This window comes from Leptodactylus fuscus, chromosome 7, assembly GCF_031893055.1.
Source record: "Leptodactylus fuscus isolate aLepFus1 chromosome 7, aLepFus1.hap2, whole genome shotgun sequence".
In the NCBI taxonomy this organism is placed as follows: Eukaryota; Metazoa; Chordata; class Amphibia; order Anura; family Leptodactylidae; genus Leptodactylus; species Leptodactylus fuscus.
In genome coordinates, this window is record NC_134271.1 from 53,200,734 (window position 1) to 53,228,119 (window position 27,386).

At 40.2% G+C, this 27,386-nt stretch overlaps 1 protein-coding gene across 1 annotated transcript in view; it reads right to left on the bottom strand.

The window, feature by feature from the left end:
- The window catches only part of WWOX (WW domain containing oxidoreductase), an 813,515-nt gene that overhangs the window by 576,904 nt on the left and 209,225 nt on the right, over positions 1-27,386 (bottom strand). The window contains exons 6-7 of the mRNA XM_075281922.1: positions 18,957-19,045; positions 6,852-7,037 (exon numbers count right to left, since the gene is read on the bottom strand). Of these exons, the coding sequence (XP_075138023.1) occupies positions 6,852-7,037; positions 18,957-19,045 (275 nt within the window). The remainder of the gene's footprint in view (positions 1-6,851; positions 7,038-18,956; positions 19,046-27,386) is intronic.

Genomic DNA, 27,386 nt, shown 5'->3' on the forward strand with positions numbered 1-27,386 from the left:
GATCTGCAATATTGTATGCCAAATTTTCCACAAACATTGTAATCAGATTTGCTAACAAGGTTCTAACACTTAGAATGTGTAAGCTACAATAAGGCAGCCTACAGATAGTAGATCCTGCTTGATAATACATTTGACACATCTACATATTTTTTTTCTCGCCTGACATCACTTAATAACTGGTTCTACTTTGCACTACATTTTGGTACACATTGGTACATTTTACCTTCTAAGGGCAGGTTCACACCAGCACCCAACAGGCGACAGGAGACGGAAACCTGGCATTCGGTGTCCGGCCGTGAGAATCTTCTGGTCTCCACGGCGAAACAGTTTTTTTTTTTTTTTAACTGGACACAAAGTCCTGCATGTCCGACTTTGTGTCCGGTTAAAAAAAAAAAACTGTTTTGCCGCAGAGACCAGAAGACATTCACGGGCATTTGCAAACCCATTCAAATGAGTGGGTTTGAAAACTACCTGTTTCCGTCTCCTGTCCAGTTTCTTGGGCAGGAAATGGAAACCTGTAAAGCAGAGACTGGATGCAGGTGTGAACCCGCCCTAAGTCTAGCAGCAACCTTCAGAGAGTGAGGAGGGGAAAAAGAAAGTCCAAAACACTACACAATATATCCATCTATATTTCGCACAAATTAAGCTTAGCAAATCACCTCCACTGTTTCCTGACTTTTGAGTGAAGTCAAATGACATACTAAAAGCTGAGGTCAGGAAAGTTTGTAGTCTTTTAATAGCTTAATGGGGCAATGATAGAAATTGGAAACTCTCCAAAGCCCCAACCACATAAGAATCACAATGCTTTGCTACAAGTGCCCCAACTTCAAAGCAAGGTGGAACTCCTGCTGACACACAGAAACAAAGTGGAGAAAAAAAAAATCCCCTTTGGTGGCTTCCTGGCTTTGATCTGGCAGCTACCCAGGGCTGCAGCTATGAGACTCCAATCAGACCATGCAATGGAAAATATTCATTTCAATTATGAAGAATCATTCATATTAACAATATCTGTAGTATAGTAGTGAACCTCTGCCATAGTGCTGTAAATGCTGTGATCATGGTTAAAACCATACCATTGTAGTGTTAGAGTCCGAGGAATGAGTCTAAAAAGCAGTTGCACCCCTGGCGGATGGACAGGGGCGCAAGTGTGAACACCCCCTAAGTGGGGACCTTGGAGCAAAGGGGGCAATTACTTCAATCGCTAAGCACAGCCACCTCATCAGAAAACATGCCCAACATGGATATAGTATATCCCACTGGGCAGTAGAAGCTGATATTCCTACTACTCTGAAGTCAAACACATGATGTTAAATTTTACGCAATCACAGTACACTCCTGTAGTCCAAGACGTATCTGAGCATACTGCACATACACCATCCAGAGGTTCTGCCTTGACTCCTGAAAGAGAACAAGATGCTTCAGTCGAGGACAGGTGTAAGGTGGTATTTTCAGGTGGCGAGTGTGCAGTTGTGAACTACAGGAGAGAACTGCACATGCGTGGGATTTAGCAGCCGCTTCTGTGATTTCAGAGCCGTTGGAACATACTACATCTATGATGGGCCTGTTTACTGATGACTTGACTTGAAGTAAACTCTGCCTGTACTCTAAGGTCCTCATTTGCAACACTACAAAGGCATGGTTTTAATTGGGATTACAGGATTTACAGCACTATACAGCTGCAGTTTAAAGTGCAACAAGGGCAACAATCTTATCTTTGGGCTGAATCTGATATTGTAGCCCAGTCTCAATCACTTGAATAGTAATCTGCAGTGCCAAAACCAGCCTATTAACAAGATGGCCACTTAGATAAAACAAACCTATTTGTCTAAGTTCTCTTGTTCGTTCTTAATCCAAAACCATGAGTGGAATTTACACACACAAAAATGGAAAGATAATGGTGAAAAATCTGAACACAATGCTAAAACTTGCACTGAGTGCCTAAAACCTTTGCACAATTGCACAATACTGTATCACACCACACACACACACATATAAATATATATATATATATATATATATATATTTATTTATTTATAAAAAAAAATTTAAATGTCATAACTTTTAGATCTTATCTTATTCTGCAATAAAAACTCCACCTTACAGAACAGATAGAAATCTCCTTCCACAAACAAAAATAAAGAGAAATGTTCAGCATTTGTATTTACAGCAGAATGTTTCAAGCCGAGACAAGTGCAGTTGACAATTCAACATAATCTCCCATTAAATAACAGCTCATTTATACCGTATCCCCTGGTGCCCTCCACATCTGGCAAGTAAGGGGAGTTGGCAGATTTATTCTTGACAGAACACTCTGGATGGCCCACAGTAGCCCTCCTCTGCTGTGTAACCACAACCAGCTCCTCTCTTCCACAGCCTCTGCGATTTGCACAGATAAGGAGAATCCAGATTTAGTTAGCACTTCATTAGGAGATCCTCAGTGTTTTAGTGCAGGGTGGGATTATTGCTCCAGCTCTCCATTGCTTCCTTTCATTTCAGGATACCATAAATTTTAAATGGTATATGTAAATCAATCTACAGTATGTCATTTATTCTATAAGCCCCTGTGTTTGGGAGTGATAAAGGCTTCAGCCTGACCCTTGGCTGGTCTCATTGCTCCAGGTCCCAAGGGTTACTTTTATGGATACATGATTAAAAAATAAGCTTCACTCTGGGTCACTTAAACATTTTAGAAATAAGTACTGGATTTTCCACCCCTCAATCCGGGTTATGAAGACTCGTACTGCAGGGATGGTATGCTTTACACTAATGCATTTAAATGGTAAGGTCCTGTTAACTCATCATAGACAATGGAGTCCAGCCCTCAACCATATACAAATCTTTACATGTGACTTTAAATTTCTTGCATGCCATGGATTGCTAATGATGTTATATGTCCTCAATGTCTTATATTATCAGAGCAGCACATATAGTAGTATAAATGCACAACACAGACAATAAAACAAACGCAAAAGAAATTACTGCAGAAAATGTATCCAAATGGTACATGTGAAGTGTGGGGAACTGCTCAGGTAGATGCTCGGTAGCAGTGCAGGAAACAGGGACACAGAGACGGAGTTGCACTCAAGTTCAAAATGTATTCACTTGTAGTGCACAAACTGCCTTTACAAAGACACAAACAAACAAAACAAAAACCTTCTCGGCTGAGAACTAACTATGACAAAAGAGACTGTACCCTGACTATATAGGAGCCTGGCTGCCAGACTCTCGCTCTGGTAACAACCACGGGTGGCACAGTACCTAGTTTGAAGGTTCAGTTCACACAGGAACTCTCAGCTTTGTCAGTGTGGTGAAACATCACTAGTCCTTACACACAGACTAATATCAGGCCTTAATTACCCAGCTCACTTCCCTGGTGTGGGTCTTACCATACACCCTTTAGCTGCCTGGCTAGAACATACCTGTCCTCCCACACCACACCCTTCACTTTATCACAGAAGCCACAGTATATAAGACAGTGCCTGTCTTAGAAATTGAAGCTATTACATATCAGTCAACTATGGCTGTATAAGTCTCCACACACCTGAAAAGGTGGTCTCTCCCTAAGGATGGACGTTATCACCATAATCTGGTCTCTCAGCCTCTCACTTCTACCAAATCAGTTCTCTCTAGGCTGCGCTGATGAAGTCCAACCAGACAGAAACGGTGCCATCCATAGCTGAGAAATTAATTTGGTTATAACCCCACATTATGCAGTAAAGACTTCTGGGAAAGTCGGACATGATGTTCAGGGTGCTTCCCATAGAGGGCGGCATAACAGAGGCACTGTCTCCCTGTTTACATCTTGGGAGACAGATTTGCATATTCTTCCCACAGTCCCACATGTTTAAAGTTTTTTTTATTTTTTATTTTTTAGCAATGTGTTTCATGTGCATCCATGTTCCAGCCAAATACTGTACAGTTTATACTTGTATTTTAAAGTAATTTTTTTGTAAAAGACAAGCCATGTCCAGGCCTAATAGGGAAGATGGATGAGTCTTCACTCATATACCTTTGTATAGGTAAAAAGAATGGCACTTACTCTGGCATTACCACATAAGCCCTGCAAGAGAAATGTGTAGTGGTAAAAATAGTTTTGCCACAGAGGTTGCTGTGCTGTATTGAGGCAGTTTAACATTTATTAAAGAGAATGTATGCTGTCACTTTGCTTTAAAGATCATCTATCACCGAGTATAGTATGCTAAATGACATACATAACTATATTCTCATGGTGCCCCTGATCAATAAGGCCCCGGAAAGGTTGTAAGGAAATTAGATCTTATTCTCCAAGTGGGCGATAACCATTTGTTTTTCTCATGGAAAAAAACCCAAAAAGGTCACTGCCCACTTGGAGAATAAGGACTGTTTTACACATAACATAACTTTTTAGGGGCCATATATTTCGACTGAATGGACATGTTTTAAAAATAATGCCAAACTGATCTGGGGTACAGCGGCTATGAAATGAGATATGCCACTTAGTATCTGTACTTGGTGACAGGTCGTCTTTAAACTAAATAAAGAAGTCCAGAATGGCGTTAAAATAGGAAAAACAGGTTTCGCGTCTCACAGATACCCTGTTGCTCTTGCTCCAACACTATCTAGGTAGCCTACCTGTCTGTGCATCTTAGTATGCCATTCTATGCCTGGTTTTTAAGCCATCAGTCAGACAACTTTATTCAATAAAACAAATAGCAGAACTCTCCAATGACCATTATTTTGTCTTTCAGAACAGAAATTGTCAACTACGTGTATGCATTCTAGCAGTGGATTTGCATTAACACCTTCCTGTAGAACAATTCCATAAAATATTACATAAACCTTCTAGTAATGAAATTATGGAATTGCTTCCATCTCTAGAAGATAAAGGCCTCCAATAATTTGTTATTGCCACATTATGGACATTCTTGAATGGGGAAGAGATTGAAATTTTTCTGGTCCAGAAAGCAGTTAATATCCATTAGATGGTTGTTATGCGTCTTCTAGACCATTCCTCTATGAAGAGAGAAATGAATTCTACATGATCCCATAAACAGATCAAGTCTCCCCGCCTTTAAGTAGACTATTTAGATTTCAGTATATCTTCTCTTTCTTCTTGGGTAGATGCCGAAGTTGTTGAATGACAAATCAATAAAGGTCATGGCATTCAGATTTAATCAATTATTATTCCATCTTCCAGACTGCTCAATGGGTGGCTCAAAGTGCAACAGGAAAAGAGATTAGTATCATGAGCAATAGAGTAGTCATAAATACACCAACTATGACAAGGAGAAAAATATATTACAACACCGCATTCCCTTCGTAGGCACAGCAATTTTTTTTTTTTTTTTTTTTTTACATAAACACCTTTTGGCTCTCGTAACATGGATATTTAGTAAATACTTGGATTCCCAGTATGACAACAATTTAAGAACTCTGCAATGCATTAATCCTGTTATTCCTCCTGGAAATATAACAATAAGTTGACAACTGGATGGTACCATTTTAGAAATGACAACAGGGACATGGCCTATTAATTTATCCAATGGCAGCATTCAAGAGAAAAATGCAAAGGATACCTTTACCTTCATTAGCGGGATCAAGTCTATGAGCCAGTACAAAGAACTACTAAATAGAGAAGCTTGAATGCCATATAATTAAATGTGTGGTTGCCGCAGTTTCAAAGTTAACAGCTAAGTGTTAAAGTATTTCATTAGCCAAAGTTATTGCATTATAAAAGGGGCAGAGGAGTTAAAGTTTTATAGATTAGTAGCTTAACACAATAAACTGTAAGAACTGTGACACTGTTCAACATTTGTGCGACTAGAGGTGGTGGTCACAGCACACTAAGGGCCACAATGCCACTCAATTCACTAATATTAGTGAAGGAGTCGAAGGGAGATCTAGCAATCTTTAGATGTGTGATGTGGGCTGTACCCTAAAATTTAAAATTATGGGAGGCCCAAACATAATTTTGCTTGGGTTCCTCCATAATTAAAATGATTGGCTACGCCCCACATTTACCAGACGTTCTACCTATTTACAGGTCAAAAAAGACCCTTATTTGGCCCCCACACAGTATAACATTCAGTTTTCTGGCCTTTAATACATTTTCCCTTTTTTTGGCTCCCAACACAAGGCCCTTATTTTTTTTTTTCTGTAGTTTGTGAGCCCCATATAGGGATCACAATGTACATGTTTTTATTTATTTTTCCTATCAGTATATCTTTGTAGAATGGGAGGAAATCCACACAAACACGGGGAGAACATACAAACTCCTTAAAGATGTTGTTCCTCGCAAGATTCGAACCCAGGACTGCAGCGCTGCAAAACTGCACTGCTAACCATCGAGCCACCGTGTTTCCCCAACACATGGTCTCTATTTTTGTCAGGCCATGTACACTGCCACCTCTAGGGTGTGCTCTGTAGTATGTCCTGGTGTTCATTAGCATTGTGACATAACATACAGCTCCAGCACTGCAGGCTAGCCTGGACAGGAGCGTGCATATGTAAGTAAATTATAATCTGATACCTGTGGGAATAATCCAATAGGGTATTGTCCAATACAAATAAAAAACAAACAAACAAAAAAAAAACAGAACGTTGCCCCACAGTTTATGCCTGGAGGCTTTAAGTTGCTTCATGGAAGATGCGTCCTTGGGCCCCAGAGAAAATGTGTAATAGTGTCTCTCAACTAACATGTTTTATTTAAAACACTACTGTATTTTAATATGGCAAAAAGACCAGTGGAACACCATAAGCAGCTAGGCCATGCTTTAGCTGCTATGTCATATAGGTACGTTTTTAAAAGATGGTGGAGCCACGTATACGAACAATAAAGGTGAACCTTATGTTGCTATTTTCTGTTGACCAACCTGTGAGACTCTGAAGACACCACAACCACTCTTGATGGGACAGACTGACGTAATATATCTTGCAGGAGGGACACCAGGTAGAAATGGCCAAGGTGATTGACCTGAAAAGTGGTTTCGAGATGATCCTCAGTCAACTGCCAAGAAACCCCAAGGACTGCAGCATTGCAAATGAGGACATGGAGAGGCCTGTGAAAGAAATGTGTGAAACTTATTTCATATTTATTCACTATCTGTCACTTTTCATGATAGGTAACAATCTTAACGCTACGTTCCATTAACATTTTTAAATTCTTTTGCATATTAGTGCAGGGTATAATGCAGCTTCTTGCTTCTAAACACAGACTGGCCTGCCGATTCACACAGTGGACAGAAGTTATGATTTCTATGCAAGTCTAGGAGAGCCTTAGAAACAGCAATGAAGCAATTTTGCACTGTGCCTGGGGAAACAAGTAAGCCAACTAATCTGGTATAAATGATCATGAATCTATCAGGGGCGAAGGATCACGCCTCTTTTCAGGAAAGGCAGTGCAGATTCTTAAAATTTTTGTGCAAAAAATATTCCAACTTTTTATAACTTGTACACCCAAAAAGTTGCATACAAGGCATAGTAAATTTAGGCCATTGTGTCCAAATTGAGGAAATTCAAGATGATTGTTAGGACCCAGGACCAAAAAAGATGAAAGCCAAGAGCTAGGCATATAATAGTCTGCCGCTTCACAATATACCAGCAAATTCTAAACAAAAATGTCTGGACATCTACCTGTGAGATGTCAATATGGGTCATGCAGCAAGACAACAATCCTAAGGATACAAGTTAGTCCACAAATTATTAAGGAAGAATACAGTTAAAGTTTTGGAATGGACAACTAAAATTTGTGAGATTAATCCAATAGAAATATTGAGGAAAGACCTGAAGTGAGCAGTTCATGGGAGGAAACCCATCAACAGTTGAAGCCGATTATACAGAGGAACGGGATAAGATTCCTTCAGAAAAAATTGTCACTGAGCTAAAAGTTGAAGGTCAAAGATGTATAATAAATGTGCTTTAATTCAGAACAATAGCCTTTTACTTTTATGGAATCATCCAAGCAGAGCCGAAGTTGTCCTGATTCTTCAGCTACTACCATTTAAAAAAAAAAAAAAAAAAAAACTATGCAAGGTAGTCATTGAAGTAGACTCAAAATCTGATAATGCTGATGCATCATCCCTATATAGTAGCTGTATCCATTTATACTGCCTGTTTCTGCAAAATACAGAAGCGCTAATACTAAAACCACCTTCTAGGGCCGGGACTGAGAATCGTGAGGCCCTGGAAGCTGTATAAACTGATGCTACTAATACTGAGAACTGTGATGGGGTTAGAGAGAGAGGAAACTATAATCAATAAGTGAGGGACATGGGCTATAGGGAGCATACTAGGTGAAAGGAAGAGGACAACCAGAAGATAGGGCAGGATAATAGCAGGGCAGGACTGAATTGATGAGTCTGAGGTCCCATAGTATTTTCAATAGTATCTGCAGGCAGCTGAGAGACTTCCTGCTTACACCGCAATCCATGCTATAAAAAAAGAGGTCATACTGTGAGTAAGTGATTTATTAAAAGGGTTGTCCCAGCTCAAGGATTCTATCTATACTGCTAGATTATGTTGAGTTAAGACTTTTCCTAAATACATTGCTTCAGCAAAACTGCTTTGTTTGGCTCCTATCTGAGATTATTCACTTCATTGTTTATACTGCTTTTCCATAACCACGGACCTGCGGATGATCTTATCTCCCCCACCCAGGACAAGTGATATAGCTTCCTGCTCTCAGGAGGGAGGGGGAGCTGAGTGTTCGGTGCTTGTATTTCTGAGCTATTTATCTCCGGCTCTTCCAGTTGTCAGTCTGCTAATTGAACTTTGCTGATAAGGGCAGAGATAGGGAGTCCGTTACCTCTGTATGTAAATACAGACCTAAATTGGAGTTTATTGCAAGCTGACTCTTGGTCCTGTAGCATGTAAATTTGGGATTCTCATCACCTATCAAATTCAGCTGTGCTTCATCAGCTTTATATTGTGCATCTTCCAGTGATACTGTGTTAATTTATTTACAACCATACTGACTGCAAACATATATTGCTATAAAGAGAGATAGCAGAGCTTTGCCACAGAGACAGCATGTGAAACCCTGCCCACCAATTCACAGAGAAAACCAGGAAGTGGACAGAGAACAAACCAAGCAAGATGGTGAACAGGCAAGTTGGGAATAACCCTTTAAGGTGAAAAGCAGGATAAGAAAAGACACTTGATATTATGAACAAAAAAAAAACAAACAACTTCTGAGTGTCTCTTTAAATTTGTGGCTAATACAGGCTAGTTAGAAATATCACTTTATCTTTCTCTCCTACTAAGCGTGCTGTTTTACTGTAACTTAGTCTACGGCCCAAAGTCGTAAGAATTCTTCTATTACTCTAATAAGTTTAACATCCCCTCGGCAGTAACTCCAATGGTGGAAACCCTGAGAAGCAGAAAGATACATGGGTCTTTGTGTTTAAAGTGATGCAGCAAGTGATTTAGCATGATTGTCATGACAAGGTGACTTGAGGGATGTGAGTAGCTTCTGGTCACTTGTCAAGTGACCCAAAAGCCACTCTCAATAAAATTCTACAGGAATTAAATGGGAGCACCAGAAATGTATCCCCTCGTTCCCTCGAGCAGCTGCTGCCTTCACTCCCCCCCCCCAATTCCTGCCTTGACTTCCATGCTATGTTTATCATAAAAAAACAGAAGGAACTGAAAGGTTCACTACCTGAAGCGGCGAAGGCAAGTCCCCTGCTAGAGCAAACAAGCCAAGACATAATTCTTCAAACACTATCTGTTCATGTTATCCTAAAGTGACCCTATCACAACCCTATCAGAAATCTCACCTGAATTATTTCAAGAACTAGAACTTCAACCTGACCCATAATGTCCATGGGGACAAGGACTGAATTTTAAATTCAAAGTTGAGCTGTGACTTCAGCATAGAACAATTTTTTTTTTCTTTCCGTCAGTACAGGGAGACTTATTGGAGAATTTTCGTTTCCATACAGTACACGTCTCAGCTTTTCTTTATAATGCATGCTCTAAAGCCTGCGTTGCTTTTATTATGTTGTTAACTAGGTCTATAAAACATCAAGGACGTTCTAAGACGAGTGTCGTACTGACTACTGGTCACACTAATAATTTGCCCTATAGCTATTGTAGGGAATAGGGCTCTGTGCAATTAAACAGGAATACTATAAAGTGACCGCGAAGGTCAAAATCTCGTCCCTAGGTTTCGATCTGAACGATTATTATGAAAGCAATGCTTCAATGCAACCATAATCTAGAAAGTAATCCTCACACAGGGAAAAATAGCCAGTACAGCCATGTTTTATACAGATTGCGCCACACAGTTTTTATTGACAACTTTTGACAACATGCTGCACATACAATATATATATATATAGCACATACCATATATATACATTTTACACATATCAAATACATTTCTACTACAGTGAAAATGAAAATTCCTTCATCTAGTATTAACTAATCCCTAAAGTGTTACTCTTTATGTTGCTCCTTAAAGGGGTTCTCCAGAAATAGGCCCAAATTTTAATAGAGAAGAAACAAATGTCTGACAACTACATATATTCTGTTAGTAAGATGATCAGTATACCAGTAAGGTTATGATTATGAAAAAAGAATGTCTGTCACTGCTATTCCTTATGTAAATCCATCCTAGAAGAGAACCCCCATGCCGGAGGGTTGGAGCGGGTCAGGACCAGGGTCTGATGGATTCAAGGTCGGGGTTTAACGCTGTGGTTTGCCAGGCAGGATTTCTGAGGCAGTGATCATGGCTGCACTAGTTCCAGTATATGTAGAGCAGCATTATTAATGCAGCCTTGGTCATTGCCTCAGAGATCCTGTCCTAACAAAACACATAGAAAGGAACTCATTCAGGACAAGTTTAACATAGAGAAGAGCAGGGGTACTGAACTAAGGATCCCAAAGCTGCAAAACAGCAGTAATAACCAAAAAAATGTACTGCTAATCATTCCCTATGATGAAGCCATAATATTTCATGGTATGATCAAACCACAAACTTGTACAAATTTATAAACCAACCTCCCTGTCTGCTTCAGTGCTACTCTCCATGGTACAATTTGGGTATTGCAGCTCAGGGCTCGTTCACATCTGCACCCGGTCTCCATTCATACAGGTGTCAACAGAGCAGGAGACTGAAAGCTGCAGGATGCTTTCAAACCCATTCATTTGAATTGGTTTGAAAGATGTCCGGCCATGAGCGCCGGTGAGCGTTTTATGTGGATACAGAGTCGGACATGCAGTACTCTGTGTCCGGTTTTTTAAAAAAAACGGTTTCACGGCGGAGAGCATAAAACGCTCACCGCAGCTCATGGTTGGACCTGGTCTGACAGCTTTCCGTCTTCTGCATGCAGAAGACGGAAAGCTCAGAACGGAGTCCGGGCGCTAGTGTGAACCCAGTGTCAATCTGATTAGAAAGGATTGTTTAGGACTAGAAAAACATGGCTGTCTTCTTTATAAACCCATACATGTACCTGTCCCTTAGTTATGTGTGGTATTCTATCACATTCATTTCAACTGAGCTCTGTGGCAGTACCAGATACAACCTGTAGACTGGTGTGGTGCTATTTATGGAAGAAAGTCACTGTATTTGTAATGCGTGAATGATACTGTGCCATTATACATACACAGCCCATGATCAGGGGTGGTGCGGTTTCATTTTTAATAACAGCCTCCAGAATGCTATTCAGTTTCATAAGATTATTTTTTCCAATATTAATGTTAATAATTAACACACATTTTACATTTTACAGTGTATAAGCTGCAAAAATGTTATTACCAAAATATTTCATTCAATCAAATGTAATATCTAACTTCCAATTCATTTACAGACAATAAATCCCTTCCTGATAATCGCAGCTCCAAGAACCTGTTATAGGGAATGGAAAAATTTAGCGGCACATGTAAACACCACAATTACATGTTGAGAAGGCTGCCAGCTAATTACGGGTAAGGCTGGGTCTGATTTATTGCCGCACGCCAAGCTTGTAAACCGATGGTGAAATGATTAGAAAAATATGAAATTGCCCAAGGGTTACAGACGACTGCTTTTAAAGACCATGGTCAAATCATTTTGACAAAAGCATTACATGTATTAGTACGTTACTTTTTCCCAATGACAGCCCGTTCTTCTGATTCCCTAGAGAAATACAGCGCTGTAATGGAGTTCACAAAGTCCCCTAACTGCTGCATGCTTCTATACACATGAAGACTTGTCTATGTCGTGCTCAGGGAAAAAGAAAATGGGAAAAAAAAAGAAAAGAAGAGAAGAGGCCTGAATGCAGCTGGGATTACGCAGCTATGGGACAGAGAAATGCAGCATAGCTAAAATATAAATAAGGTTTACATGGATAACAATGTGTATAATTATGTCTACCAGGCCCAGGGAAAATACAAAGACAACATAAAGGAGGCGATATATTTACAGCCCTGATCGCTATGAACTACTTACATATGTAGCAATAATAAAAGAAACTGAACCTTAGTCACTCATTGACAAAAAAAGTCAGATTGCTTCACACCTTGGCACGCAGTTATGCTCTCACAGGCACCTCCTTTGGGTAGTGTAGGGCTGAGCAATTATGACCCAAATTAAAGCCCAATTAATTGAACACAAACCCCTTTTTACATGTCATACCCCCTGGTTATATGCCATACACTGAATTTTTGTTTTGGTTATTGACATGTCAGCAATCCTGGCTGGATAGCGTACATTAAAATATCCTTTAGTCACCGAAAGCGTGTGACAGGATGAAAACAATTGAAATAATCGATATGAGAAAGTTCTCATCTATTAACTGAGCTGATTTTGTTGCAGTGATTTTTTTTCGATTAATCGTCCTGCCCAAGGGCATTGTACATTGTGACTACAAGACATAAACAGTATTTTACTCCATTGATAGACTTTGAGGGGCGGCACATCTTCGAACTGCAAAAGCATGATGGTTATTTGGATTAACTGCCCACCTTCTAGGCCAGGGGTAGGGAACCTTTGGCTCTCCAGCTGCTGTGAAACTACAACTCCCAGCATGCTCCATTCACTTCCATGGGAGTTCCCAGAACAGCAGAGCCAGTATGCATGCTGGGAGTTGTAGTTTTGCAACAGCTGGAGAGCCGTACGTTCCCTACCCCTGTTCTAGGCCATACCAATCTAGATGTTAGGAGCAGTGGTTTTGTGAGGGCACACACCCCATGAACAGACTCAGAGAGCCCAAAGACATGTGGGCATCATTGCTGGGCTATAAAGACCACCCTACAAACAGTATAGTGATCTGTAGCTAAAATCAATGCCAGCAATATCTTTGCAAAGGGGGAAGCTTTACACAGATGTGAACATGCGGTCTACTCAGTTGTAAGAATAACTTTCTACTAATGCTAGAAGATATAACTGGTTCACGTTATAGAGGACTTTTTATGTCCTCTGACATCAGCGATATTATATACCGTTAGAAAGCTGAGAGTGCACGGTTTGCTCTGCTGGTATGTGCCCAGTGCCAAAGATATCAGTGTCTTTAGTTTTGACGCCGATATGTCTCCGCTGTCAGAAGGGTAGCCATTGTAGATCTGGCGCCCTTTTGACGTAATTACCGAAAGTAATGGCACAGATATCTCTGACACTGGGGCACATATCGGCAAAAATGATAGTGTGCTGAATTCACCACATTGTCAGCTTTATAGCGGTATATAATACCGACAACATCATAGGACATGAAAGGTCCTCTTTAAACATCTATCTAAATACCTATCTTACATCCATTTATCTATCCATCAATCCTTTTATCCATTCATCCATCTCTCAATCTCACATTTTTCTGTTTTACATCTCTCTGTGTCAAATCTGACTCTCATTATCAAAGTATCTATCAATCCATGGTAATTATCTATCCATGTATCTTTCTATTCATTAATGCATTTATCTATTCATCTATGTATCCATCCTTCTACATATCATTTATCCACTTATGTAGCCATCTAACTATCCATCATTCCATCTAAAGTACAAAGAGAATACAATGAAAATCAGAAGGACTGAATAGCAAAAACCATAAATAACGGGTGCCAGCAATGGTGACCTGATTCACTGTCCAGTGCAAATACCAAAAGAAAGGCTACAGCACTCCATATGGTGAAATAGCTCATCTGATCTGTTTTTCCAGCCACACTAGTCCACCATGATCTATCCATGTATCTATCCACCATCTCTCTCAGTATCTACAGCAGACTGATTTATCTCACTATCTGCTGTATCTCATGTCAATTTCACATATATCCCTCTAATCTAAGTACTGTATGTAACTTCTATCTACTTATCTATATCTATGTACTATATACATCTCTCTCTCTGACATCTTTCAACTATCCATTGCTCAACCTCTGTATATTGTATATGTCTATCATTCATGCGGTATCTATTGTATATCCCCACATCTATGTATCTCTGTCATATCTTTTCATCTTCCTCACATCTCTCAATTAACGATTTCATATCTGTGTATCTATTGCATACACATTTTACATCATGCTTATGATTCAATTCTCAATTATCGATCTTATCATCAATATCTGATAGCCTCAAAAATTGCCAGGCAAAAAGTCCTGCAAGCCCAACTTTTTGACTGATGCTTACAGTTTGACTGATGCTTGCAGACATCTGATGGAAACGTAACAGACTTTAGGATAGTCAGTGCTGTCCTTCAGGTGTCGTTAGTGTCAGCTATATTTGCAGTCCAAAGATTTCCTTGTCCTCTGATGGACCAGAAGAATGGGCCCCTTTACGCATATATGAATTAAAGGGGTTGTCCCATCACAAGGATCCTATCTATACTGCTTGTTAATGTGGATTTAAGACCTTTCTTAAATACACTGCTTCAGCAACACTGCTTTGTTTGTCCATTATCTTAATTTATTCACTTCATTGTTGACACTGTGTTTTTATGGCCCGTGGGATTATCTGCTTAAATGTCAAGTGATGTAACTGCCTGCTCTCAGGGAGGAGGGGCTAAGTGTACGGGAGCAAGCCTGTGTCTGTACCTGTTCCTGTGTCTACAACACACATGTGACCTAGCTTCCTGCTCTCAGATAAAGGAGGGGGGAAATTAATGCTGCTTTCTTATATAAAACAGTCAAAATCCTAGTGGACTAAAGGACCTGGTCCCTCTGCTCACTAGGATTTAGCTTTCTTATATAGAGCAGGCTAAAAGCTAGTGGATAGAAGGACCTGGTCCCTTAGCCCACTAGGATTTAGCTGACTCTATATAGAACAAGCTAAATCCAAGTGTTATAGTACCTTTGATGACATCACAGGCCCTTCAGTCGTCCGATAGGATCACACTATGTGGTGGGCGGAGCTACACACTATGTGGTGGACGGAGCTAAACTGGAGGTAGTCAGACAGTATGGCTTTGCATATGAAACCCCGCCCACCAATTGACATTGAAAACCAGGAAGAAAGAAGTCTTTGCAGCAGTGAAGACTGGTGAGCAAGGGACATGGGAATACCCCTTTAAGCATCAGCTAGTCAAAGTATTGCCTGGGCAGTGATAATTATAAGAAAATAATAACATAAATAAATAGAACATATAATATCCAAGGAAAACTGTTTAAACATGTTAAAAAGTCACAACATGCAGTGTTCAGCTATCTAATATATAGTATTCCAATGATTATACAGACATGTACTTTGCTATACCGTACAAATTACACCTGCAGACATTGCATCCCATGTACATTCCCCATCTATACCTTCATCTTATGTGTAGGGTAATGTACTCTGCATATAATGTTATTGTGTAACACAAGCTACTATTTGTCCAGTGCAGACTTTTTCCCCTATGTGAAGCAGTCTGGAGAGCTTACACTGCGTGTGTGGTCTGGCTTCTCTCCAAAATAAAACAGCAAGAATTAAACCAGAAAGCAAAAGACAATGTAGTGTTTATTGACAGATGGATTGTCAGGTGAAAAGCTCCCAAGTAGAGGCGAGGGGCACGAGATGCAGGAAGCCAAGAAAACAAAAACTATCATTCCAAGATGTGAGAATGGTGCTGGACACAGGAGAAGAGGAAAACAGACAATTTTTTCTCCATAAACCAAACAGAACATCTGACATGAATCTTTCATAGAAACAAAGAAGGTGGTTTACACAACGGCCTTCATTCCTCACATCTAAATAGCCACCAAGGATTCCCAGACTCTGTAAAAGCAATGATGCAGATTGATACAATAGATGCGCCCTCCCTGCCACAGAATGTCAGAACTAGGCTCATAGGCAACACTTTAGGAAAATGAGCAGCAGAGATAAGGAAACTGCATGGTTCCTTTAACTTATCACCCCATGAAATGTTCATATTTTGTAAAATTTATCCTCAAGCCTTTGCAAATCAATTCCCAGTAAACTACGGACTGATCAGTAAAATAATGTGCCTGTCTATATTGCGTGGTAGTTGTAACAGCTACAATACTGGGTTTCACCTAGCTTTTTGACAAAAGATACACCGACTGTAAGAAAATACAGGATAGCATTTTACATATATACAGATGCGGCCACTCTTACTCTTGCAGGGCTCTATAAGTCAGCCCAAATGTCACCAATAATTTGCAAATAGTACCAACACTTTAGTCTTGGTGCCATTTGTGACTGTTGTGCTTGCTGTAAAAGCAGAGAGATGTGTTATATGTAGCAGTCAAATGTGTTGTGTCAACTCTATCCAGAGACCAAGGAGGAAGAGCGCGGCAGAGATCTCTATTGTTAAAGAGGACCTTTCACCTCCTGAGGCACATGCGGTGTAATACACCGCTAGAAAGCCGTTAGTGCGCCGAATTCAGCGCACTATTGGCTGTTCCATTCTGTGCCCCCCCGGTGAAGAGCTATCAGTGCCGATACCATAGCCGTTCACTGTCAGAAAGGCGTTTCTGACAGTCAGCCATGACGCTGAATGGTGAAGAATGCCCTCCCAGTACTCATCTATGGACGAGTACTATCAGGAGGGGTGGGAGGCATTCTTCACTGCTCAGTGTCATGGCTGGGTTGTAAGGAACGCCTCCTCTCACAGTACAGTGCTATAGACACTACTGTGAAGAAGGGCGTTCCTGACTGACTGTATATAGTCAGTGCACTGAATTCAGCACACTGTTGGCTTTCTAGTGGTGTATTACACCGCATGTGCCCCAGGAGATGAAAGGTCCTCTTTAAGTATTCCTTTTATTATTTATGTAATTACTTACTTGGCACAATTACTATGTAGGGGTCACTGGGGAAGTATTATATAGAATGTGGGGGGGCACTGGTGAGTGCATCATACTGTGGGGTGCACTAGGGAGAGCATTATACTTTGTCGTTCAACACTGGAGCAAACAAAATACTTTGCAGACTCGAGGGAGAACATTATACTGGTGCACACTGGGGAGAACATTATACTGGGGGGCACTGAAGACAGCATGATTTAGTGGGGCAATTCTGAGCACAGCCTTATACAGTGTGAGAGGTCACTTGAGAAATCATTATACTGTGTGTGGGATCACTGCGATGCACATTGTTTTGTTAAGGGCATACAGGTAGTAGTATACTGTAGGGGAGCTGCTGTGTATGTGTATGAGTGAGGGGGGGGGGGCACATTTGCTTTGGCTCCTACATTTTTCAGCTTTGGAGCACGTGCCTCCGAGGTATATTTATTTTTAGTGTGGAACACTGTCAAGTTTAGATAAGGATTCCCAATTTCTGATGAAACCAACACAATACAATACAATATTGCAACATGCTAGCAAACAGTTTATGGGTGGCAATTCATAACACAACCACTGAATGGCATATACACACATACAGTCATGGCCATAAGTTTTGTCACCACTGAAATTTTTCCAGAAAATCTCTTGCCATTCCTCTTGGCTGGACAATTCTAAGTGTGTGATTCAAGATTTAAGATACTGTGTCACATAATGCTTATATATATATATATATATATATATATATATATATATATATATATATATATATATATCATATACATATAACATATATATTAATTTCTCCCCTTAGTGGACCCCACAGATGAGTATAATGCCACACATAGAATAACTGTCCTTAGTGTTCCCACACAGAAGTTGTATAGAATGAAAATGTATTACCAACAGTGAACCATTCCCATTGAGTTGTGTTCCAACCTCCTTTGGCTTGAAGTGGCAGACACAATAACATCATTGTATCGTATATACATCCTCAGGAAACTGAGGATGCAGTTGAAATCAGGAGATGCTGTCAGGGGCAGTTGGGAAACTGGGAGATATGCTAATTTTTCGAGAGCCCGGGAGGTCACACCATTTTAAGAAGCTTCCTGGAAAACTCGTAAGAGGTAGCTGGCTATTTATTGTAAGCAGTATACAGTGCCTAGCAGAGGTACAAACACTCCAAAGTCAAGTGCATAATGGTAAGTGCATAATGCTGGACAAAGACAACAATAACCACCGGGATCGTCTGACATTAAAATGTGACATATCTACAAAGATTAGATACAGGCATGTAAATCGACAAATTACATATGTGTGTGTGTTAGAAACAATTGTGATAAATTAGGACATAACTGTATTTAATATATTATACTATGGCGAATCACCACGGTTCCCCAAGGTTGACATCTCTGTATCCGATGCTGAGTGCAAACCCTTGCGAAAACTGGGCAATCACTGTGTGTTGCCTTGGTACCATTACTCTCATACTAAGAAGTTGTTGAGCTTTCATTGATACCTGAATACCACTGAGAAAGCTTTGTAAATTCCTTTTTGACTACATGAGTAGAACGATGGTGAGAACAATCCTATGGCGAGTGTGTGATTTCTCCTACTTCAGTTAGTGGGGACAAAGCTGCCCCATTCTTGGGTTGATCAGTGAAGCAGACACAAGAACATAATTTTGCTCAAACTTACTTTGTGTCACAGAACCTTAATTCCAATTTGGACCAAACAACACCCTTTTAGAAAAAACAGTGATTTTCCTGAGATATACTTACAGATTTTTGCTCTTAAAGGCTTCAGCAAAGTTTTGCACACTGTGGAGGGAGGTTAGATCTAGGCACATGACTTCTATCTTAGCTTTGTGCTGCAATGCAAAAAAAAAAGAAAAGAAAAGTAAATGATAAATAACTGTAAACTTGGATGAAGATATCACATTACACTTAATGTGCTGTGGAATATATCCGAGTCCGCGTGCTTAATATAAAATGCCCATAGTGGGTGTAAATCACTCAAGTGAATGAGGGACGAGTGTTCACTGCCAGAGGTAGCATTGTAGCACTGCAGAGCGGCTAAACACAGTGCATAGGTGTCTAACAAGTTTATTAAAGGCTATGAATTAAAATCAGACAGTGCCAAGGATCCTTCACTCTGTCAAGTAACACAATCCATCACAGAACAGAAGAATGGATTAACCATTTCCGGCCAAACAGTCTGTGAGGTCCACATTATATGAGCACAAACAAATAAGAACTGTCAGCTGCAAACAAAGGAATCTTCACTTTATACTGTAACTAAAACAGGCAGAGATTCATATCCAACTAAAGTTGTATTAGTCTCCAAGCCCTGACTACTACCTCTGTAGCCATCTCTACGGCATATAACTATCTTGCATAACCTTGGCTATCTAATATCCAGCTTATAATATAACTAACTTCTATTTCATATCTCTTTCATTCTATTTGTAATCGCCAACACATCCACCACCCCGGGCTCTGGGAGACATTTATCTCATTACTGAAGATTTGGCAGCAAAATAACTGACAAATAAAAATCCTAGTGAAAAAGAAAAGCTAAATAATACAATTTAATAACCACATTGTATCTGCATATTTATACTTAATGTTCATTTATGATATAACTGGTAGCATTTATATACCTCTCTCATCTATCTATCTCTCGGTGTCTCTTGACTGCTAATATTGATATATATCTAATAGGATTTGTTTTATGTTATCTACTCTCTTATGTTTGTTTGTCGCATGCAGAATTTTGTCTCTTATAGCGCTCTCTCCTTTTTGTCATCTCTCATATTTCTCCCCCTAAGATATCTCATAGCTGTATCTCTCTCTAATAGCTATCCCTCTCATATTTATCCGCCTCTCAGTATTTTTTTTGTATCATATATCTCTTAAAACTCTCACTCATACTGTAGTGTGAAATTTATAATCATGTAATGTATGAAAAACATTGTTATCCTTAAAAGCTGAATGCTAGATATAGTTGCTTATGCTTTAAACTGGTATAATGTTATATTATAATATGGCGCCTATATCCAAGATGGGTGCAAGAAAAACAAATGCTTAGCTTGCTGCCAGAAGATATTTCCTCAAGGTTACCACGCTGGAGCGGGAGCAGCTGGTTATATATGGAACTGCTTAAACTTTTTCTGTTTGATTGAGATGTACCATACCAATCAGGAATGAATATGAAAACTTGTATTGTTGTTATATCACTTCTAGAGATGAGCGAGTACTGTTCGGATCAGCCGATCCGAACAGCACGCTCCATAGAAAAGAATGGATGCACCTGGTACTTCCGTTTTGACGTCGGCCAGCCGCTTAACTCCCCACACATTTCTTAGCTGAGAGAATAACTAATACCAACACAGAGTGGTGTGATTTCTTTACCGCCTGGCACTCATCCTAATTAATTAGGACAACGACAGTTACCCAGGATTATTGGTCAATTAGTCATAAACATGGTTCTAACCTTATCAGTAGCACTGTCTGTCTCTCTCATAGCTCTTCCCTTCTATCACTCATAGCGCACTCTCATATCTCTTACTCACAGGACTTTCTCATGACTCTCACTCATACAGTCTCTATTTTGAATTCTTTACCCGTTTCAGAGTTCTCTTGCATCTCCGTATCTATCTATAGATCATACATACTTATATAGCTTTTCACTTATAAATAGAATTGTCTATCTATCTATCGCTCATAGATTACACAAATGATGCTATATACAAACAAGCATTGCACATCACAGTATTTCCGATAAACCTTAACCGAAGCAGATGACGCTCTATCCACCAACTATCCCATAAAGAGTGAGCAGTGGAAAGCTGAAGTATGGCTTCACTCCTTGCATCTAGTGCTAATACAGAAATGTGCAGTTATGTTTCAGCAGCCGTGTTACAGCAATTTTCACAGCAAATTTTTCTTTCTAATGTAAAATATGATTTACGTTAAAAACGGATAAAGCATGGATACATTTGCCTGAAAGATTGCAAGAAATGAGGAGAGCTACAATGAGTTGGTGCATAAAAGCTTTCCCTGCCATAATACTTATTATAATGGCATATAAAATAGAAAAAAAATAAATAATACATGACTACAGGTAAATTTATATGACAAAGAGTACTTCAACACACGCCATTACATTTGACAACCTTCGATTTCTATGCAGACGATGCCTCTTATTAAAACGAATTGGCATTTTTCCTAGCACAGGTAAGTAATATGCGCCTTTAAAAGGTGCTTTGGAGCACACAAGATGGCGGACACCCGCTTATTAAATCAATAACCCAGGCCTGAGAAGACATATGCATGCATTTGAATAGCAGGCTTCATACACAAAAATATTTATAACAGCACTTAAACAATAAACCTGTTTAACTGGAAAGTTGGCAGAATGGGTTAACATGCGATTTACTATATTAATATATACACTCACCGGCCACTTTATTAGGTACACCATGCTAGTAACGGGTTGGACCCCCTTTTGCCTTCAGAACTGCCTCAATTCTTCGCGGCATAGATTCAACAAGGTGCTGGAAGCATTCCTCAGAGATTTTGGTCCATATTGACATGATGGCATCACACAGTTGCCGCAGATTTGTCGGCTGCACATCCATGATGCGAATCTCCCGTTCCACCACATCCCAAAGATGCTCTATTGGATTGAGATCTGGTGACTGTGGAGGCCATTGGAGTACAGTGAACTCATTGTCATGTTCAAGAAACCAGTCTGAGATGATTCCAGCTTTATGACATGGCGCATTATCCTGCTGAAAGTAGCCATCAGATGTTGGGTACATTGTGGTCATAAAGGGATGGACATGGTCAGCAACAATACTCAGGTAGGCTTTGGCGTTGCAACGATGCTCAATTGGTACCAAGGGGCCCAAAGAGTGCCAAGAAAATATTCCCCACACCATGACACCACCACCACCAGCCTGAACCGTTGATACAAGGCAGGATGGATCCATGCTTTCATGTTGTTGACGCCAAATTCTGACCCTACCATCCAAATGTCGCAGCAGAAATCGAGACTCATCAGACCAGGCAACGTTTTTCCAATCTTCAATTGTCCAATTTCGATGAGCTTGTGCAAATTGTAGCCTCAGTTTCCTGTTCTTAGCTGAAAGGAGTGGCACCCGGTGTGGTCTTCTGCTGCTGTAGCCCATCTGCCTCAAAGTTTGACGTACTGTGCGTTCAGAGATGCTCTTCTGGCTACCTTGGTTGTAACGGGTGGCTATTTGAGTCACTGTTGCCTTTCTATCAGCTCGAACCAGTCTGGCCATTCTCCTCTGACCTCTGGCATCAACAACGCATTTCCGCCCACAGAACTGCCGCTCACTGGATGTTTTTTTCTTTTTCGGACCATTCTCTGTAAACCCTAGAGATGGTTGTGTGTGAAAATCCCAGTAGATCAGCAGTTTCTGAAATACTCAGACCAGCCCTTCTGGCACCAACAACCATGCCACGTTCAAAGGCACTCAAATCGCCTTTCTTCCCCATACTGATGCTCGGTTTGAACTGCAGGAGATTGTCTTGACCATGTCTACATGCCTAAATGCACTGAGTTGCCACCATGTGATTGGCTGATTAGAAATTAAGTGTTAACGAGCAGTTGGACAGGTGTACCTAATAAAGTGGCCGGTGAGTGTATATATATATATATATATATATATATATATATATATATATATATATATATAAAAAGAGAGAAAACATGGCCGGTAGTTTGATAAACCACAAAATGTTTCATAGGCCTCATACACCCGCATATTCTGGCTCTGTATTGTTGAGCTATGGGAACTCTGTGTGCTTCCATATGGTGGCAGTGAAAGATCAGCAACTCAAAGAAAAGCTGAAAGAAATACCAGTATTTGGTGTAAAATATTGTGATACTTGTCGACGAGCCTGTGTCATAGAAAAAATGCCCTTTTTGAACATCTTAGGGGCTTTTCATATAATGTTTTGATCAGTTTATGGATACAAAAAACTGTTGGTAAAAAACGGATGAAAATGAATTAGCATCTGTTGACATAGAGTCAATGTTAAATCGGTTGTCCAAGAATAATGGAACTTGGCAGTACTCCCCATCTTTTGGTCACTCATTTTTGGATTAAGGAAGCCCATACCTAGATTGAATAATCTGGTATAGCTGGGAGCAATGTGAAATTCAAAAATTAAGGCTGGGGCCCCATGTAGTAATTTTACATTACCTGCAAAGTGGATGGGATTCTGGCTAATCCCATCTACACATTGCAGAAAAAAATCTGCAGCAGAAATGCAATTTCAAAAACATCTATATCGTTTATATTAGGATTATAGTTATAACAGGGGCAAAAAGTCGGCAGAAGAATACTCTGTAGACTTTCTGCAAAAAATGCTTTGGAAAAAAACGCAATGTGTTTTCACCATGGTCTTTTCCACAGCAATTCCCTGCGCAAGGCTTTGCTGAATACATTTTATTTTAGACTTCCATATTTGCACTCCTTTCACAAACCTAATAGTTCTGTACCAGACGCAAATACTACTAAAAACTATTATGACTTGTTCTCAGAGCGTGTCCTCATGCTTTTAGTATGGTCATGAAACTTCTCTGTGATCTCTGATATTCTAATACCTGACTATAGGCGCATATTGTCATGTTTATAATATTATGTACATTTAGCAGCATTTTCAGCGAACTGCAGCGATCTCTGCCTTCCACTGAAAACAAGAACAGGCAGAATCAGGGCTGATTTTGAAAAGGGATTCCGCCTGCAAACTTAGTCTAAGGGTAAGTTCACAGGCTCAGGACTAAATACGAGTAGCTGTGACTGGATGCCGATGCAGTGCATCGGCATCCAGTCGCGCACTCTGATCCGGATTAGGCCCAAATGAATGGGTCTAGTTGGGAGGAGGGAGTGTCTTCAGGCAGATGTCGCGAGGCAAATCCGCCAAAAAGAATGAGCATGTCAATGGGAGATTTCAATGGGAGCCGTCTTTTTGGTCAGGATTTTGAGGTGGATACAGCCTCAAAATCCTGACCAAAATACCCCATATGAACTTACTCTTAGAATTCATTGCTGTGCCATTCCTATCCTGTTTCTTCCATTAAACGGTCAGCTGGGTTTTACCACCCGCTTTACCAAAGGGCATGTCTCTAAACAGCCTGACAATGACATTACTAATTGGAACGTGCCAGACTGTGCAGGGACCGCCCCCGACTGGTACTGCCCAGCTGTCAACATATTCATAAATAACAGGAAGAATAAAGGAGGAAGAAAACCACAGTGATCGAAGAAATTATATTGTGGAATTGTTATTTAACATGGAATAAAAGTGCTGTATATCTTAAAATAAAGAAATCCCCCTTTTTTCCCCCCATGATGGATTTCTTTCTGATTTCTTGTCTTCTCTTCTTTCTTGTTCCTCTAATTGTAAAACCTCATCATGATATATTAGAAGAATTTTATACATGGCTATTTTTGGTGTTTTATTTTTAGATACAGCAGATTAATTTTTAGAACTTGACATTGAACTTTGTTAGCAATACTTATCGACTTCTTATACCTGCCTTGAAATAAATAAAACAGATATCAGCAGTGGTGACAAGGTCTCATTATGTAACAGGTTTAGCTCTGCTACATTTGTGTATCTTATGATCCTAAGTGTTAATCAATCATTAGAACTGAAAAAGTATTCAGCCCTATAGAAAAGACACCCAAGTCCCAATAGTCTAAAATCCATAATCATGAGACCAGGCGCAGTCTGCACAGTGTAGACAAGAACTGTGCAATGCATTAATCCTTCACACACTAACAGATGCTGGCAGGGATTTAGGCTGGAATGTATTTACAAAGTGACAAATTATGTTTTGTATTACACACAGAAAGGAAACGCACCCACAAATAGGCTGATAAATGTCAGCTGCACTCAAGACAAACGCTTCATTTTTATTATACTGTAACCACATCTGGGCATTTTTGTTATTGTTTTTTTCTTTTTGCTCTTTTTCACGGTGAGAGATTCAGTTATTTATTTTTTTTCCGGGAAAAAAACAAGATCATATATGACATAAAGTAATAAGTATAGGATCACTGATGTTCCCGGGCAGCTTGCCCTTTAATAGACATAGGCAGCAGCTGTAGAAGAACAAATATAAAATAGCCAGTATAAAATGCAGTGTAATATAAAATCCCAGTAAACATCCCATAAATAAGCATTACAACAATATCCTATAATTAAACATTACCTTAGTCCATCCATATTCAGGCAATAAAACTCAGACACTTGCAATGATATCACCAGCAGAGCAATGAGCCAAAACATCACATAAATGTATATATTTATCCATTGCTTTAAATATTTATACTATTATAGTTACACAATATAATAGTCCTCAGTTATATCATGGACACAGACTGTGCAGTTTACTATGGGGTCCTTAGAGAAAGGGTCCTGATTAAAGGGATTCTATCATTAAAATCCCACTGTTTAATATTAACACGTAGGAATAGCCTTAAGAAAGGCTATTCTTTTACCACCTTCACACCTCGGATACACTGATTCTGAACATTAAAACACGCATACGAGCCGAGCGCTTACGCTGTGTGACGGGGCCCATACACGAGCCATACACGTGAGCATTTCCCATTCACTTCAATGGGAGCACTCGTAGAGAAAAAAGCAGCCCATTCTTTTCAATGGGAACAGCTCGTATGCCGGCTCCCATTGAAATGAATGGGATCTGCTTTATACGCGCTGATTCTGAACGTGTTTTAACGTTCAGAATCAGTCAGCGTATCCAAAGTGTGAATGCACCCTTAGAAGTCTTCCAGTTCCAGTGATACTCCTGGTTTTCTGTGGTATGCAAATGATTTTTCTCACAGCAGTGGGGATGTTCCCCTGCGCTCAAACAGGACTGGAGGTGTCCCCAATGCTGCTTGAAAAATCTCCAGCGCCGCCTCATCTTCTTCTGGAATGTCTCTGCGCCGCGTTTTCTTCCAGCGCTGGTCTTCAAAATCCTAGGCATGCACAGTCGGCTATGCCATCGGGCAGAGCCGACTGTGCATGTCTGTGGCCATTTTCTTGTGGCCGCTTACAGAGTACGCTCATGTGAAAAGCATCATTAGAAGGATAATGACTTTCAGTGAGTCATACACATTAGATAGATGCCAGTGGAACCTGACAATTTCCATGCAACTGACCAACTGATGCGCTAGATGTCAGAGAAAAGTTGCAAATGTTGGGTTTCTGTTGTTCTCACAGAAGATAAACTGTTGCCAGAGGTATTTGATGGCCGATTATTTTCAATTCCCCACTCAAAAACACGAACACTAGGGTTGAGTGATTGAGATCGGAAAAAAATTGGATCCGATTGGCAACTGAGTAAATTTCACAATTGCGATCGGAATTCCAACCCGATCTTTTCCAGCGGGATCGAGGTCGGAGAATTTTTCAAGATCGGCTCCACCCTCAAGTGACTTTTCCCGTAGAGAAGCATTGACTAGGGTTTTGGATCGGGATCGGAAAAGATCGGATCCCGTTCGGCGATCGAGCAAATTTCACGATCGGGATCGGCTGGAAAATGATCGGAAATTGGATTTTGAAATCAATCCTGAAATCTCAAGATTGGCTCAACCCTAATGAACACTGGTAGGAAAAGCTATTTGACTGAAAGTTACCTAAAACACATAACAAGCTATAGCAAACAAGGTGGGTGCAAAACTGGCCCAAGCTGGACGAACGTGACGGAATGGTGGAAATAAAAACCCACCAAGCCTTTCAGCCTTATGATCACAAAAATCCTGCACTATAATAGATGTTCATTTTGATTTTTGCTCTAGAGGCTCCTGTCTTCTATGTATACCACTGGTCCAGTCCACTAGTGGCGTAGCAGCTGCTATAGAACTTACAAAATTACTGGACAGCATCTGGGGCACCAAACATCACCTCCTGACGCTAAAGTCTTGATAATGTTAAGTAATAAGCAGCCATAGGATGGAACTGAGGTGGTGGCAGCCATGGCCAGAACTTGGAATAGGTAAGTGAATATTGGCTGTTGTCACTCTGTGGGCGCCAGTAAAAGGGGCACTTACTGTGTAAGGTCATTGAAAGCGGCAATATAATGTGGGGAGGTAATATACTTCATTGGGGAAAATAAAGGGGTAATATACTGTGTGGAAGCCAGTAAAGAGGGCAATATAC